We start from the raw sequence: 18,348 nt of genomic DNA on the forward strand, positions 1-18,348 counted from the left end.
CAAGAGCCTTTCGTCCACACGGCTCAGAATAAAAGGGAGAAAAAGTAGAGAGAATTAGTAGAAGTATGAAGAAAGAAAGAAGGAAAGGAGGAAAGGAAGGGAGGAAGAAAGAAGCAAAGAAGGAAAGAAAGGAGGGAGGGAGGGAGGGAGGAAGGAAGGAAGGAAGGAAGGAGGGAAAGAAGGAAAAAAGACAGAAAGAAAGAAGATAAGTAAAAATAAAATAAAGTATAATATAGTTATTGAATTAAAAAATATTTAGAAAAAAAAAAAAGGGACGGATAGAACCTTAGGACAAATGTTGGAAGCAAAGCTGTACAGAGAAAATCTTACACAGAAGCATACACATACACCTTCACAAAAAGAGGTAAAGGGGGAAAAATCATAAATCTTGCTCTCAGAGACCACCTCCTCAGTTTGGGGTGATTCGTTGTCTAAAGGAGGGAAGGAAGGAAGGAAAGAAAGAAAGAAAGAACGAAGGTAAAGTATAATAAAGTTATTACAATTAAAATTAATTATTGAGAAAAAAATTTTTTTTAAAAAACCATGGACAGATAGAGCCCTAGGACAAATGGTGGAAGCAAGAGTATACAGGCAAGGTCTCACACAGAAGCATACACGTACACATTCACAAAAAGAGGAAAAGGGAAAAAAATCATAGATCTCGCTCCTAAAGTCCACCTCTTCAATTTGGGATCATTCCTTGTCTATTCAGGTATTCCACAGATGCAGGGTATATCAAGTTGATTGTGGAGCTTTAATCCGCTGCTTCTGAGGCTGCTGGGAGAGATTTCCCTTTCTCTTCTTTGTTCTCACAGCTTACAGGAGCTCAGCTTTGGATTTGGCCCTGCCTCTGCGTGTAGGTCGCTGGAGGGCGTCTGTTTTTTGCTCAGACAGGACAGGGTTAAAGGAGCCGCTGATTCGGGGGCTCTGGCTCACTCCCATCCCACCAAATATTAAAAAATAATCACGTAGCTATCATAGTCTGTATTTTTCCCATAATTTTGAAAGAGATATGGGTTCAGGAAATATATTGCTTCCTTTCTAACTATACCATAAGACAAATAAAATAACCTGAGTTTCAGGGAGACAAGAGGGAATAGTAATGATATTGGAAAAACAGAAAATAAATGCTCCAACCTCACACAAGTCAGAATGGCCATCATCAAAAAGAATAGATGCTGGGCTTCCCTGGTGGTGCAGTGGTTGAGAGTCTGCCTGCTGATGCAGGGGACACGGGTTCGTGCCCCGGTCTGGGAAGATCCCACTTGCCGCAGAGCGGCTGGGCCCGTTAGCCATGGCTGCTGAGCCTGCGCGTCCGGAGCCTGTGCTCCGCAATGGGAGAGGCCACAACAGTGAGAGGCCCACATACCGCAAAAAAAAAAAAAAAAAGAACAGATGCTGGAGAGGGTGTGGAGAAAAGGGAACCCTCCTACACTGTTGGCAGGAATGTAAATTGGTGCAGCCACTATGGAAAACAGTATGGAGGTTCCTTAAAAAACTAAAAATAGACTTACCATATGATCCATCAATCCCACTTCTGGGGATATATCCAGAGAAAACTCTAATTCGAAAAGAAACATGCACTCCAGTGTTCATTGCAGCACTGTTTACAATAGACAAGACATGGAAGAAATTTAAGTGTCCATCGACAGATGAATGGATAAAGATGTGGTATATATATATATATATACAGTGGAATATTAGCCATAAAAAGAATGAAATAATGCCATTTGCAGCAACATGGATGGACCTAGAGATTAGCACACTAAATGAAGTCAGACAAATATATCACTTACATGTGGAATCTAAAAAAAAGATATAAATGAACTTGCTTATAAAACAGAAAGACTCACAGACATAGAAAACAAACTTATGGTTACCGAAGGGGAAAGCGGGAAAGGGATAAATTAAGAGCTTGGGATTAACAGATACACACAGAATATATATAAAATAGAAAAACACCAAGGTCCTACTGTATAGCACAGGGAACTATATTCAATATCTTGTAATAACCTATAATGGAAAAGAATCAGAAAAAGAATATATATATAATAAAATAAAAAGAATATATATATATATATATATAAAACTGACTCACTTTGCTTACACCAGAAACTAATACCACATTGTAAATCAACTATACTTTAATCTAAAAAAAAGAAAAAAATAAACCAAAACACAAATTGATAGCATTGCATTGTGTGAATGTACAGAAATTTACTTACCTGGTACCTCTTAATGGCTATATTTTCCAAATGTTCTGTTATTATAATAAGTAATGCTGATGTCAATATTCTTAATACACATGTATTTGCACAAATGTTCTCCATACCCATTTGTTGGCATTGTCTTTGTTTGTGGCATGTGTAAAGATCAATTTTGCTTCAACTCTACGTGGTCAAGTTTATCAATCATTTCCCCCGGCAACCCCCCCCCCACAAAAAAAGTAAGAAAATGAATGCTCCATCAAAAAGGGGCAGGTTGCTATTCAGCTCTTGCTGATTGTTCACATGTGGAATTTCTCAAGGGAAGCCAGAAATCTGGATTTCTATGTGAAGTCTCTTAAATGCTGGCAACTAATTCAAAATGTGTGAAAAAAAATTCTGCAGGTCAAAAAGACACGTGTGTCTGAGGACTGGTTATAGCTTAGTTTGCAACCTTGATCTAACCCAACCTCTTACCTTGGAGATGATGGATAAAATCAGGCTCACTGAGTGTCCTGATTTTTGCTAGAGGTCACTCAGGTGATAGAACAGGGATTACAACTCAGATTTATGGTAATTACAACTGAAGAATTCTCTATCTCCCAGAGAATTTCCTACATTTAGGTAAGTGAAGCATCCCATAAAGTGGTAAATGTTATTTAATGACAGATTTAAAGGCATGTGGCTTCTGCCCTCAGTAATATTAAATGCAATGTAAAAGTATTTCCTACATAACATATCCTACTCCACATCCAAGAAGTTATCAATGAAAAGTATAGATTTTTATCCATCCACATAGTAAAGTTTCAAAAAAGAGTTTTAAAACAAAACATGAAACCTCTCTGTAGGTTTAAGTGTGTCATCTCTGCTTTAACATTTTAAAATTTATAGTCTTTTTGAAATATTCAGTACAATTACCAAAGATACTGGGAAACATCATACAGTTTTTCTTATTATGTTACATTTGCTGTTTTGCTAAATTTGCAAAAGTTTGGGATAAGTTTTTAAAAAATCTAATATTATTGCATGTTAATCACCTTGAGTAATAATAACTCAAGTAGAATGTTAACACTTGAGTGTCTTATATAGTCTGCTAACAAGAGTCAAAACTTTTGCCCCGAGTGGCTTCACGTTTCAACATTTCTTGCACTAAAACATTATGCTTGGTAAGGTGGAACTCCACTTGTACTTTTATTATTATTTTTTTTGGCGGTACGCGGGCCTGTCTGTGTTGTGGCCTCTCCCGTTGCGGAGCACAGGCTCCGGACGCGCAGGCTCAGCGGCCATGGCCCACGGGCCTAGCCACTCCGTGGCATGTGGGATCTTCCCGGACCGGGTCACGAACCCGTGTTCCCTGCATCGGCAGGCGGACTCTCAACCACTGCGCCACCAGGGAAGCCCTGTACTTTTATTTTTACAGTTCACAAGTAGGCATGCAGGGTGAATGCAAAGTTGTTTAGAAACAAATTCCTACTTAGCCAAACGCCAAACGCTGGGCACAACAAAGGCCCCCAAAGCCAACAGATAGCATGAATTACTTACAGGGTTAGACATAACACTAGCAAATGTGGGAAGGGGCAATATGCAAAACAAACATTTTAAAAGGAATCCTTAATTACTTTATAATGATGAAAGCAGGAAATGGAAGGAAGAAAGGAAGATGCACCAAAGAACACACAATTCATTAATACAGATTTGCACTTTATTGTAATTTTGCATCCTGAGATAATAAAATTTAATATCTGACAAGTGAACAACGACAGAAGCAGCAGTGAAAGTTTCAGAGAGGCAGGTATCCTTCATTTTGGCACAGCTGTATATAGGTTGAGTTCTTCCAGGGGAGTCACTCCTGAACTCAAGGGAGAAAAATGATTCATTCCACAGGCTATATAACAATACAAGATGCATGAAAGTTCTCGGCTTAAATGGACATATTCATTTTTATCCTTTTCTGGTCAAACTGTCCCAACAGGAATCCTCTGCCAAAAAGTAGAAATCCTAGGCTTTTCAAACAAATATTTCTATCAATGCCCACCTTCTAGCTACCAGGATTTCCTGTTTTTGTAGCTGAGACTCATATTTGTACGTGGCTAGTCCAAGGATGGCAAACTAGCTTGTAGATTATATAATTTCAAACATTTGTAACTTGTTTCAAAGTCCAGGTATTAAATCAATTTTACACTATTTGCTTACTATAGAAATGAAAAATTAAAAACTTAAGCAAAGATCAAAGCAAACAAAATAAGCAGGAATAAAAGGAACATTTGAGAAATTATTGCCTTGACTCATCATGTTGACTTTATAAACAGAACTACTTTGAGACTCAGATATTGATATTTACTCCAATGCTAGAACATGACATTATAACACTTTCCACATCTGCGATCCTATATGTGTGTGTATGTATGATTTACACATACACACCCAGATAAATTAGCTCAGTTACATCATCCTGAAACAGAAAAAAATGAAGACAAATTCTAACCTGAAGTTATATAGCCCAATCTAGCCAAAACACACACACACACTCTAGCATTTCATTATTTAGGGACTAGGTAAGCAACCTGTAAAGGTCAAATAATCTTAGTTCCTTTATAAAAGTAGCTCCCAACATTTTTACCGTAAGGATCCCTTTATTATTCCTTCCCCATATTTTCAAGTATTTTATTTATTAAATTGCATGTAACAATAGGCTTTCTCATTTAAAAAATTAATCAAAAGCATAACCACCATTCACAGTTTCTGATCAGTGTATGATAACCAGTGTTAGAATCAAAGAAATATAAGCAAATGTGTGTAATTCAATGTCTTAGTTGGCTTGTGCAGTAGGAATATTTTGGGTAAATGTATGGTTTCTAGTATAACTTTTTGAAATACTGAAAAAGGTTCAAGAACGACCCCACTGCTATTTTCATCTGCCCCAAGTTGAGAACCATTGGTTTATATCCACGTGCTTTTCCTCCCTAAATCAAGTATTAATATAACACAGTTACCCATGTTAACATATAAGGGATTAATAACAAAAATTACAAAAAGAATAGATTAACTGCAATACTCATTCTGTAAGGTGTGACTGAGAAAGAAAACATAACAACATAGACTTAAAGGACTCTATTTAGAAATTACCAAATTATGATGTACAATATACCCTTCAGTCAATTTCAAAAGCACATTAATATATGAAAAAATCCTCAATTCCCCTGTGAGGTAGGTCCAGATTATTGTCCCCACTTCCACAATGAGGACATGAGGTACAGAGGAATTAAGCAGCAGAGCTACGAATTAAACCAGAAGTGACTTGGGTTTGACTTCTATACTATTTTCCTTTCCATCTAATATTACCAATTTGTTCCAACAGATGTTTTTGAGGATATGGAACTAAATAAGACACTGAAGCAGATATTGGATAGGATATGAAACTCTTTTTCACATTAATGTCAAAGTGGGTCCTATCATATCTCCATTGTTGTCACAGCCATAATTCTTGCCCAGGTACCAACTGCATATAGTCAGATTCCATGTAGGTAAAGCCCATAGACCTCATTCCTCAGTTCCTAGGGAAACTGCAATCATTCATATCACTATGGAGGGGCTGAGGTCTATCAGGCATCAGGTTGAGTCTGTGTGATATGAACACACATCAGCTAGGAGCCAGTTGGCAAATCAAAAGTTTACTGTGTGCAGGGCACTGAGAGTTTCCACCGAGGGTAGTAGATTTGTGAAAAATCATTCTGAGATCCTGTAAACATTCCCTAAGGATTCCTAGAATCACAGAATGTCAGGTGACCTCTAATTTTCTGTCCAGCTCTAGGTTCAATCCCATGATTTTACAGATGAAGAGACTGACATGTAATGTAAGTGACTTGCCTGGAGCCCATTAAATCATTTCCTCATATAGTATGAATCTGACAAAGTCCACAGAAAATGGAACATATTCTCAGGCTGCCATCATAAACATGAAAAGGCTGGCTCAGAATCAGGAAAGAGAAACTGGGGGCAAGATATGGAGATGTATACATATACATACATATATATGTATCTCCTTATATTCAGTCCACATATTACATCAACAGGTATTATTAATAAAATCTATTCATTTTTTTGTGGAAAATTTTCCAATAGTTCACCATTTAAAGTAACCCAAACAATTTGACAATTGTTGCAAAATGGATTAAAGCAGAATTTTATAGGTATAAGAGGACCTAATTTCAATGAATTTGAGCATCTTATCAAATTAGCAGAAAGTATTTCCACTATATGAAATTGCTCCAATTAAATGGGTGTATACAATTTCTATATCCCCTCAGGTCAATATAGTCAATTCTAATAAAATACTATTTGGAGGCTTTATGTTTAAGTAGTGGGGTTTGATTTTTTAAGTGGCAATTTATATGTAAACAAAATAAAATTCTAATGATTTTTTTAAAGCTCTCTTACATTAAAAAAAATCCCTATTTGTTTGAAGGCTTACAAATGTCATGGAATTTCACTCAAATTATGAAAAAACAAGAAAAAAATTCATTAAGGTGGTAGAGTGCTAAACAGTAACACAGTTTGATTAGCTGATCAGACATTAGTGTTTACAGGTCATAATAATATGAATTGCATGTGTGTTAAATACTTAAGCAGGTTTTGGTAGAGCTTCAAAGACCATTGTTTTTCCAGAACCATGTTAAATTACGTGTTTACTAGCATTAGAATTATACTAGTTATGTAAGTGACTGACAGTCCTGTTCTGTAATATTTTCTCACTAATATATCTCATGATTGGGGGAAACGAAGGAAACAAGTTTTAAATAATAAATAGAAGAAATATAATGTACTACCAAAATATTCTTAACACTTAGCTGAAAAGGATGGCTTTAAATATAATGATTTACCAATTCATTCATTCTGCTTCCTTCAGCATAAAATGTTATCTTTATTCAAAGAAGACAAGGCACTTCTCCATCTACTTCTAACATTTAACTACAATGGTCTCTTTCCTAAATTAACATAGCAGGTAGAAGGGAACAAAAAGTAGCTGAAAAATGTGAAAGCTTATTTCATTTTATACACAATTTACGGAGGTGGAGATGCATAATGGAAAGTCAGAGAAGGAACAGTTTTAACTTGTGACCTCAAAGCTTTGTAAGGTACATGTTATTTTCTCTGGAAACATCTACGCAGGTTTCATAAAGAAATATTATGCAACAAAGAAATTCAAAATTAGTTTCTTCAATCTAAAAACAACTGTCACAAAAATACTTTATTAACTTGACATGTTGTATCCTGAGGATGTAAGAAAAAAAGGTCAATGGGGGAGAAGTTAATGTCCACAGTGTACTCTGTCATTTTAGCATTCACTGCTGCCAATATCACTGAAACGAAAACAAATCCCTTAAAGGACTCCAAAATACTCAACTGCTAATCAGTCCCCTCCAAAGGAAAAGAGTTTGAAAAAGCAGTCATAGAAGAAAGAAAAAAAGAAAATTGCGTATTTTCTGAGTAGTTCAAGAAAATGAGTTGACCAGCATAATGAACAGTAAGATAATAAATTTAAGAGCTATTAGAGTAGGTTTTATTTTTTTTAAAGATTTTTTTTGATGTGGACTATTTTTTAAAATCTTTATTGAATTTGTTACAATATTGCTTCTGTTTTATGTTTTAGTTTTTTGGCTGCGAGGCATGTGGGATCTTAGACCTGCAACCAGGGATCGAACCCACACCCCCTGTATTGAAAGGCGAACTCTTAACCACTGGACAGCCAGGGAAGTACCCTACAGGAGGTTCTAAAATTAAGCTTACACATGCTGGTAAATGCTTTTTATGATAAATACTACTGTAAATTGAATTATATACTCTGTCACCTCCAGATGTACTCTATTTCTGTCTCATTATTTGTTTTATGGAAACAATTCACTACTTCCTGCTATTCTTTGAGCAAAACAAGTGTGATTTATACATGGCAGAAAAAGTTACTATGACCATCATATGGCCAAATTCTAAGTTTACAGGAAAAAATGAGATTATAAGGGTTGACACTTAAAAGTAATTATTCTATCAGTGATAATTAGAAATTCTGTACTATGCTAGAAATCAATTTTGGTATTAAACTGTCACAGTTTGAAGCATAAACCTGATGATACTAGCTGGAACATAAACCATAGATACAATTTTTCCCTGACCTTATCTAGAAAACAAGACATTTGGTATGCATTTTCAGAGGTTTCCACTTTGTCTATAAAAATACACCTTCAGTTTTGCAGCAGACAAATGATTTTTGCAGGCACACACAATATATTAAAAGTTAGAGATTCTGGGTATGGGGGTAATAATGGGGTCCTACAGAGGGAGGTGGAAAAGTGTTTGCGCAAAAAATTACAGTCACATATCAAATAGTATCTTTTTTTCCCCCTCTTCTTTTACTGGTCTAGGACTGTGGATTTCAAATTAGGCACAAATTTTTAAAGTGGCTTTAAAAGGCTTGACCTTGTATGAAGAAATGATTGTTCTCTTTACTGGGATGAATGTTTGCCTTAAAAAGTTAACTAAAAGCAATTAAGACTAAGATGATAAATAAAATATTCAGTCCCAGATACTTTATTTTTAGCACTAAGAATTACAAATAATGCCTATATACAGGCACAAATTTGGAGTTGAATTAATGCAATGTAAAGCTTTCATTATGTTAAAAATTCAAATCTAGAAGAATTAGAGGGTGGTACTCTCATAATAATGTGAAGAGAAATAGAGAAATATGCACATACCAATGAAAAGGCAACGTGTGGCTAATTTATAAACTAAAATACTTTTGTCTAAATACTTATCTTTCCTCATTAATAATATCCAAATGTTTACAAAGGATCCTCAAAAAGAGGATTAAGAGTATTTAATCAATTATGAATCAGCCACTTTAGGTACAGCTTTTCAATTAGCTCTCTCTCTTTCTCAAAGTAGATTATCATAACTCCAGAAAGGGGTTAGCAGTGGCTTTCATGGGGGGCGGGTCTAGACACCTCCTAAGACGTCTGAAATCTTGAAACATTCCTTAAACGTCATAATTGTGTGTATTTCCAAATGAAGGAAAGGATACATAAAGGGAAATAAATGAGGAGACTGAGGCTATGAAATGTGTCAGATGTCAAATGAATTCTTTTGGGGGTGGGAGTAGAGGACAAAATGGGATTTACTGAATTAAATGGAAAAAATAAGGTTCTTGGTTTCAGGTGCAATGCAGATCTCAGACAATGATTTCAATTTTAATCCACTCATTACAAAGGGCAACCCTGCCCACACCTGAAATTTTTAACATACTTATTATGGCTTTGCCATAAAACAGCATGTTAACAGTCTCTACATTCAAAAGGATGCTTGCAAACTTCATTCATATTAAAATCTACGCAGAATCGTTGGCAATACATTAAGAGTTACATTACATTCTGTAAACCATGGCATATCACATTTTACATTACGCAAAGAGACAATATTTACAAGTCTTAAGGAGTTTAAATATTTTATCCACTAACATAAGTGTTAATTTAGCAAAGTGCAGGACAAAACCAGTGCTATTAATTACATGTCCTTTAAAAGCAGGTAAGAGTAAAACCATTTCTAGAAGCTACCAAAAGCTTATTTATGTATGTCCAGTAAGGGATTACAGAGCATTAAGTAGCCTAGAAAAATGATGCATATTTAGAAACAGTGAGTATGAAAATTATAAGGCAGCATGCTCAGAACATGTTTTTGTTTTTTGAACACCAGCACTGATGTTTATTTTTAGTGGCTATATATATATATATATATATACATATATGTATGTGTGTGTGTATATTTATTTAAAAATTGACAGTGCAAAACACAAGCCTCATTTAACAACAAAAAAGATGTGCAAAATTTCTTCATAAACCAACACAAATGAAAGTGTGAGGAGAATATTCTACCATTATAAAGAATAAGTTGAACACAGCAAAGGAGACCATCTTCATTCCAAAATCATCTACAAGGCACTAAGGGTAGGAAATGACAGGTAATACAGAAGTGACTGAATAAAATCCCTCAGTCAGGTCGGAATATGGGATATTTTGGTAAGAATTCTATTAGTATTACCTGTAAAATAAAAATAAACAAGAATATATTGACAAAATAATTTTCATTTACTATAAATTATATATAACCCAGAGAGCCTATAATCATTTTTTACAGGCCTATATTTTGATCCTGTACTATAAAGCAAGTGAAATATAGAAAACAGTTATAAAAGGAACTTACCACAAATTATCATTAGACTGGCAATTAAACTGGAAAACATAATTACTTACTGTAGCTAATAGCTTTTATCATCTGATTTACAGTAACTGTTTAGGTGCAGAAAAGCAAACCCTATTACATTTTAATGTCTTTCCCATCTTCCCTCAATCCCCCCCTTTCTTTTTTAGCAAAGTCGAAGGGATTAAAATTTTGTTACATGGATTAGAAGAAATACCTTTATATATATTACGTCCCTCTGTTTTTTCAATTAAAGCAGCTAATATCGGTTGAGTATTACTATCTTTTAGAAGTTTTTTGTAAAAAATAATAAAGTGTTCAAGTGAATTAAAACATTTTAATTTAAAACAGGTTTGGAAATATAATAATAAAAACTTAAGATGTTTATAAATTTATATAAACTTACAATAGTTTATATAAGATTTTACCTATAGAGAACTTTAGATTTGTGGTCATTTGCACATTTTCCCCAAAACTATTCAAAGTAGAGAAAGATACATAATAATCCTTATTTATGAAATAGAAATGGAATGTTTATTATTAAATATATACTATATGTATATAAAAGCTTGTACATGTAAATACTACATGTATTTAAAGCTTGGAGGAATTTCATATTCTTTTGAATGTTAATGATGCTGAATTTGTCACTTTGGTTATATGTGGATTTATGCTTTATGACTAAGATTGCATAGCTTTTAGTAAAAAAAAAAAAATTAGGATCTATAGTTTCTTCACTGAAAGTTAAATATCAGCTAAGAAAAAAAGCCAGGGAAAGGAATCCAGAATTCAGAAGTCAATTCCTATTTTATGTAAGTTTTGACAAGATTACATTTAGAAATATTTTGTTCAGCAGCAGCTGTGCCCATCACCATATGCGATGGTTTGCATGTATGTTAAAAAGAAGATTAAGGTTATGCCGTGTTTTCATCTGAGCATACTAGCTAAGATTTTTCTAAGATCTAAATAATTGTCAGCTTTCAAGATATTTTATGTTGGCTACAAATCTAAAAAAGGTGAAAGGAAACCTCTATGTTCCAAATGACAAAAGTTCAAGCTGAGGAGAAAAAAGGTAGAAAGAAGATTTGACAAATGATAAATATAGTACAACGTAACATTCAGGATGGAATCCAAAAAATGTAATTAAAGGTAACTGCATACTTACATACTCCATCATATTGCTAGTTTCACATTTCCTTTTAGTCAACTTCCAGTGCAAAGCAAGCTAAGAAAGTAAAGTTTGTTAAGAATTTTGATAGCAATTTACACTAATTATTACCTACACATTTGAATAAATTGCCGAACAATAATCCAGGAATAAGATACAAAACATTGCATTTAAAAATACTTTGTAAAGGGTATATATTAAAAATTGAGTATTAGTTCTCTAATCCATGCATTTGTGGCCTGAAAAATTCCCATTTTTTCAATTTATTAATGGAAGTATGAATGGGACACTTACTTGCTTAAACTTTCTTACCTTGTGATATAATCTGTTATTTTCCCACTCTAACAACTTCTGAATTGATCTTCTGGTCTAAGAGAAAGAATCAAGACTTTGTTACAAGATGAATTGAAGAGCTTTGTAAACTATGTGTATCTATATTCTTCTGCTTACTTGTAAGATCCCATTATTCTCTCCTCTTTTTCTTTTCAAAATGAAATATGTACAAATTACTCTGTGTTGTGAGTCCATTCACTGGACTATTATAAAAACATTACCAGGGGCTTCCCTGGTGGCGCAGTGGTTGAGAGTCCGCCTGCCGATCAGGGGACACGGGTTTGTACCCTGGTCTGGGAGGATCCCACATGCCGCAGAGCGGCTAGGCCTGTGAGCCATGGCCGCTGAGCCTGTGTGTCCGGAGCCTGGGCTCTGCAACGGGAGAGGCCGCGACGGTGAGAGGCCCGCGTACCACAAAAAAACCCCAAAAAACAAAACAAAAAAAACATTACCAGTACTCCTAGTAGTCCATTTATGAACCTAAATCTAGATTTTCATATACATTTTCACAGGGTTACTTTTTTAATATACATGTAATATGCCAAGCTAATCTGATTACTCATAGAAAATTTTCCTATCAGAGCTCTTAGCACAACACCTGGCAAATAGCAGTCAGTCAACGTCTACAGGTTGAATAAAACAAGCCAACATATATCAGAATTTCCACTGAAAAGAAATATAAAAACAGCCAGTAGGAAAACTTGTATTTAGAGGAAAAAATATAAACAACAGAAGCAGCACTGTAGTAAACAGGAGGACAGAGGACAAGTTTCTCCATCTGGAGTGCATATATTTTGCAAGGAATAAGAAAAGTTTGCAAAATCTTCAAAAACATTAAAATTAAGGATTGTTAGGCATTTTTGATTTTTAAGAAAGGGTTTATAAGGTTTCTGATAAAAAAGGCTAGTAGGCATTGTTAAATTTTAAAACTACTCGTTAAAATTAAATGATTTACAAACAGACTATATCTGACATGATTTCCAAAGCACCAACATAAGAAACTATTCCAACTGTTCAACCACGTAAGTTAACAATGACAATTGTATTCAGCTCATCTACAGTGGGCCAGATCAGCAACAATGCCAGTTAAAGTATACTACTGGGCCACTGTACTTGATACAATCTCTCTAAACAAAATCAGATGGGTAACAAATAAGGAAATTGAATGAGTAGTTATAAATCTTTCCACAAAGAAAACCCCAGGCCCGGACGGCTTCAATGATGAATTCTACCAAACAGTTAAAGAAGAAATAATACTATGAATATAAATGCAAAATTCTCAACAAAACACTAGCAATTATTATATCATGACCAAGTGGAATTTATCCAGGAACACAAAAACAAAATGATGTAATACATTATATTAATAGAATAAAGAACAAAACCCACATGATCATCTTCATAAATTTAGAAAAGGCAATGGACAAAATACAGTACTCATTCATGATAAAAATCCTAAAAAAAAACTAGGAATAAAAGGGAACTTCCACAACCTAATAAAGGGCATCTATGAAAAACCTTCAGCTAACATCACACTAAATGGAGAGAGACTAAATATTTTCTTCCTAAGATTAGGAACAAGACAAGGATGTCTCCTCCCACTACTTTTATTCAACATTGTCCTAGATGTTATAGCCAGGGCAATTAGACAAAATAATAAATAAAAGGCATCCAAATTGGAAAAGGAAAAGTGAAACCATCTCCATTTGCAGACAACATGATCTTATATAGAGAAAACTCTAAAGCACTACTAGAACTAATAAATAAGTTCAGCAAATTTGCAAGAAACAAGATTGTGGTAGGTAGAATTCTGGCCTCCATGATCTTCACCTCCTGGAATTACACCTGTGAATGTTACATTACATTGCAAAAGGGACATTGCTGATATAATTAAAGTTACTAGTCATTTGGCTTTAAAATAGGGAGATTATTTTAGATTATTTTGGCAGACCCAGTGTAATCTCATAAGCCCTTAAAAGCAGAGAATTTTTTCTGGCTGATGGAAGAATAGTCAGAAGGGTTTGAAACACAAGAAGTACTCAAACCACCATTGTTGGCTTTAAGATGGAAAGGTCACATAGAAAGTCTAAGGAAGAAATGATTTCTGCCAAAACCTGAATGAGCTTGGGAGTAAATTATTTCCCAGAATCTCCAGAAAGGAATGCAGCCCTGCCAGCACCTTGATTTTGGCCTTGTGAGATCCTAATAAGAGAACACAATTGAGCCAGCCACACTGTACCGAGACTTCTGACTGTGAAATAAAAGGGTGTTGTTTTAAGCCATTAAGTTTGTGGAAATTTGTTATGCTAGATAGAAAAGTAATACAAGGTTCAACATATAAAAATAAATTTTATTTCTATGTACAAGCAAGGAACAATCTGAAAATGAAAGTAAAAGATCAATTCCATTCACAATAGATTTTTTCTTTTTACATGTTAATCCCATCCTCCTAATTTATTCCTATTCACACAGATTTAAGAATAAAATATTTAGGAATAACTTTAACAAGAGAAGTATGAGATGTGTAAACTGAAAACTAAAAAACACTGCTAAAGAGAATTCCTTGGTGGTCCAGTGGTTAGGACTCTGCTTCCACTGCCGGGGGTCCGGGCTTGATCCCTGGTCATTGCTAAAATAAATTAAAGAAGAGGTAAATAAATGGAAAATATCCCATATGTATTCATGAATTATAAGACTCATGTAATAGCATTTACAACATATGGTGATGGGAACATTGGATATCCAAAAGAAAAATGATAAATTTGGACCCCTATCTCACACCATACACAAAAACTAACTCAAAACGGATCAAAGACTGAATCATAGGAAATTAAACTTTAAAACAACTAGAAGAAAGCACAGGAGTACACATCTGTAATCTTGAGTTAGGCAAAGCCCTCTTAGATACGATGTAAAAGGCACAAGCAAGAAAATTTTAAGAGATAAGTTTGACTTAATCAAATTAAAAGTTTTGTGTGTCAAAGATACCATCAAGATAGTAAGAACCCATCCAGAATGCCAATGTGAGGACCTTATGAAAGTCTCTTCCCTGGAGAGACAACTATTAAACTTGTCAGTATTAGTAAGTACAATCATTCAAATGTTCTAGAGGTTGATCAAAGGGTTTACAACAGACTGAGAAGTATTCATTCAACAAAATCTATTGAAAATAAGTAAAAACAGTGGGAAGCCTTGGTATTAGAGCTAGGCGCTATACTCATATCCACAGCTCTGCCTTGTGGAAGAACTGTTTAAGCAAGCTTGGGAGCTGAGTGTCAGGCAGTTCCCATATCTCCCAGATACTTAGAGTGGAACGGCTCTTCTGGGTAGTTTTGGCAGATGATGAAAATAGGCAGATCCCATTTTCCACAGCTCTGTGTTATAGAATGCCTATATCAAATGGGTGGTGGCAGCAGGGAAGCACCCATTTCCCTACCTACAACTTCTGCAAAATAGGCAGCATAGTTGGTGAAGAGTGCAGCCCCCCTTTCTGGCACACATCTATATCGTGGGAGAGCTGTTATAGTTGGTTTGACAACTGAGTGGCAGTTCTTACCTTTCCAGCTTCCTAGGGCAGATATATTCTCGGTTGATTTGACAGATGGGGAATATTAGCAGACCCCACTCTCCCTGGTTTTAGGTTAAAAAAAATCCACAACTAACATCATACTAAATGGTGAAAGACTGTAAGCTTTTCCTCTAAGACAGAAGGAAGGCAATGATGCCCATGCTTGCCACTTCTATTCAACATATTACTGGAAATTCTAGACAGAGCAATTAAGCAAGAAAAGAAATAAAAGGCATCCAAATAAAAAGGAAGAATTATCTCTCTTTGCAGGTGACATTATCTTATGTGCAGAAAACCTTAAAGAATCCACAAAAAATCCTGTTAGAGTTGATGAATTCAGGAAAATTTCAGCATATGAAATCAACATAAAAATTCAGTTGCATTTCTATATAAGAACAGCAAACAATTCAAAAGAGAAATTAAGAAAACAATTACATTTCCAATAGTTTCAAAAAGAATAAAATACTCAATAAATTTAAGCAAGGAGGCAAGAGACTTGTACACATAAAGTTACAAAATGATGCTACAAGAAATTAAAGACCTAAATAAATGCAAAGAATCCTGTGTTCATGGACTGGAAGACTTAATATTGTTAAGATGACAATATCATCCAAAATGATCACAGATTCAATGCAATCCTTATCAGAATCCCAGTGACTTTTTCTATAGAAATAGAAAAATCCATCTTAAAATTCATATGGAATCCCAAGAGACTCCTATTAGCCAAAAAAATCTTGAAAATGAGAAACAAATACGAAGGACTCACATTTCCTGATTTCAAAACTTACTAAAAAGCAACAATAACCAAAAAGAATATGGTACTTGCATAAAGACATATAGACCAATGGAATAGAACAGAGAGCCCAGAAATAAACCCTCGAATATCCACAACAGATTTTGTTTTATAAAATATTCTTTTTTAAAAAAAATTTACTTTATTTATTTTGGGCTGGGTTGGGTCTTCGTTGCTGCGCGCAGGCTTTCTCTAGCTGTGGAGAGCAGGGGCTACTCTTTGTTGCGGTGTGTGGGCTTCTCATTGCTGTGGCTTCTTTTGTTGCAGAGCACAGGCCCTAGGCACACAGGCTTCAGTAGTTGCAGCACGTGGTCTCAGTAGTTGTGGCTCACGGGCTCTAGAGCACAGGCTCAGTAGTTGTGGCACACAGGCTTAGTTGCTCCGTGGCATGTGGGATCCTCCCAGACCAGGGCTCGAACCCGGGTCGCCTGCATTGGCAGGCGGACTCCCAACCACTGCACCACCACGGAAGTCCTCCATGACAGATTTTTGACAAGAGTACCAACCATTCAATGGGGAAAAAGGACTTTTCAATAAATATTGCAAGGAAAACTGGATATCCATATGCAAAAGAATTAAGTTGGATCCTAAATTTATGCCATATGCAAAAATTAACTCAAAATGGATCAAAGAACTAAACATAGGAGTGACGACCATAAAAGTCTTAGAAGAAAACATAGGAGACAGTCTTCATGACACTGGATTTTGCAGTTATTTCTTACATATGACAATGAAAGCCCAGGCAAAAAGGGGAGAATAGTTTAACTGAACTTCATCAAAATTAACATCTTTTATGCATCAAATGACACTGTCAATAGAGTGTGAAGAAAATCTAGAGGATGGCAGAACATATTTGCAAATCACATATCTGATAAGGAATTAATAACGAGAATATATATAAAACACCCACAACTCAACAATAAATAAACAAGCTAGTTACAAAATGGGCAAAGTAATATACAAATACCCTAACCTAATATACAAAGGGCCAATAAGCAAACGTAAAAATGCTCAACACCACTAGTCATTAGAGAAATACAAATCAAAACCACAATGAGATATCACTTCACACTCATTAGGGTGGCTATTATCAATAAAATGGAAAATAATGAATGTTGGTGAGGATCTAGAGAAACTGGAAACCTTGTGTACAATTTACCAGAGTAGAAATGCAGGAGAGGAAAACTTTGTGGGAACTAGGACTAGGAGAGCAATACCTGAACTTAAACTGATGAACTGTTGGAAGCTCAGTGGGACAAGTTTGAGAGTTCAAAATTCCAAAGGGGCCCAGTCTTGGCAGAGACTCCCACACTTTTATGACTTTTATTACCAGAAGCCCTATCAGGTTCTCACAGTGATTTCAGAAAAATCCCCTCATCTTCTGGCAGGAGAAAGGGAAGAAGAGTCACGTTTAAATATGCCCAGAACATTCTGTTCTTCTTAACAAAGCCTGCTCTCAAGAGAAACTATTGTACCAGAGCCTAACCTACTGGGGTATTACCAGAGGCCAACCAATCTTGGAGAAGGGAAATACACAATTCTAGAACCCTCTAGCTTTCCTGTCCCATGTAAAGGGGAAAACAAAACAAAACAAAATTGAGAAGCACTTGTGTAGAGCACAGCCCAGGAACACAGGCTAAATAAAAACCTTAAGCCTAATCACAATACTATAGAACACTTCTAGTCCCCCAGCACCTTGCCACTACATCAATAAGGCTTCTGTATTATAATATGAGGAATACAACTGAAAGAACTGTGCATCTCAGATGATATCTAAGAAGTCTATAGGGAAATCCAAGGAAAATAGGCCAGACAAAATCAAGGACGCCAAGGAACGTTTAGCCTTCAATTTCCAACAGCTACAGCAAACAGTAAACACAGCCAAATGAAAATAAAATCTCACTTTAAAGGCCTATTTACCTCAGTTCCTTTCACTAGTGCATCATGTGTAGTTTTCAAACAAAAATTAGAAGTCATACTAAAAGACAAAAAAAGTTTGAAAAGACAGAGCAAGCATCAGAACCAGACTCAGAAA

General features: G+C 35.3%; 1 protein-coding gene across 2 annotated transcripts in view; it reads right to left on the reverse strand.

Annotated features, from left to right (window-relative positions):
• Positions 1 to 3,884: 3,884 nt before the first annotated feature.
• The window catches only part of CHIC1 (cysteine rich hydrophobic domain 1), a 41,675-nt gene continuing 27,211 nt past the window's right edge, over positions 3,885 to 18,348 (reverse strand). The window contains exons 4-6 of one of the 2 annotated variants that reach the window (XM_022580883.2): positions 11,932 to 11,988; positions 11,617 to 11,676; positions 3,885 to 10,292 (exon numbers count right to left, since the gene is read on the reverse strand). In XM_022580883.2, coding sequence (XP_022436591.1) covers positions 10,242 to 10,292; positions 11,617 to 11,676; positions 11,932 to 11,988 — 168 coding nt within the window. In that variant the 3' untranslated portion in view covers positions 3,885 to 10,241. Of the gene's footprint in view, positions 10,293 to 10,811; positions 11,677 to 11,931; positions 11,989 to 18,348 lie in introns of those variants that run through there. The other variant, XM_022580885.2, reaches the window with a different exon arrangement.

This window comes from Delphinapterus leucas, chromosome X (assembly GCF_059928025.1).
Source record: "Delphinapterus leucas isolate spDelLeu-1000000601 "Yukka" chromosome X, BTC_Dleu_Yukka2, whole genome shotgun sequence".
Taxonomy (NCBI): domain Eukaryota; kingdom Metazoa; phylum Chordata; class Mammalia; order Artiodactyla; family Monodontidae; genus Delphinapterus; species Delphinapterus leucas.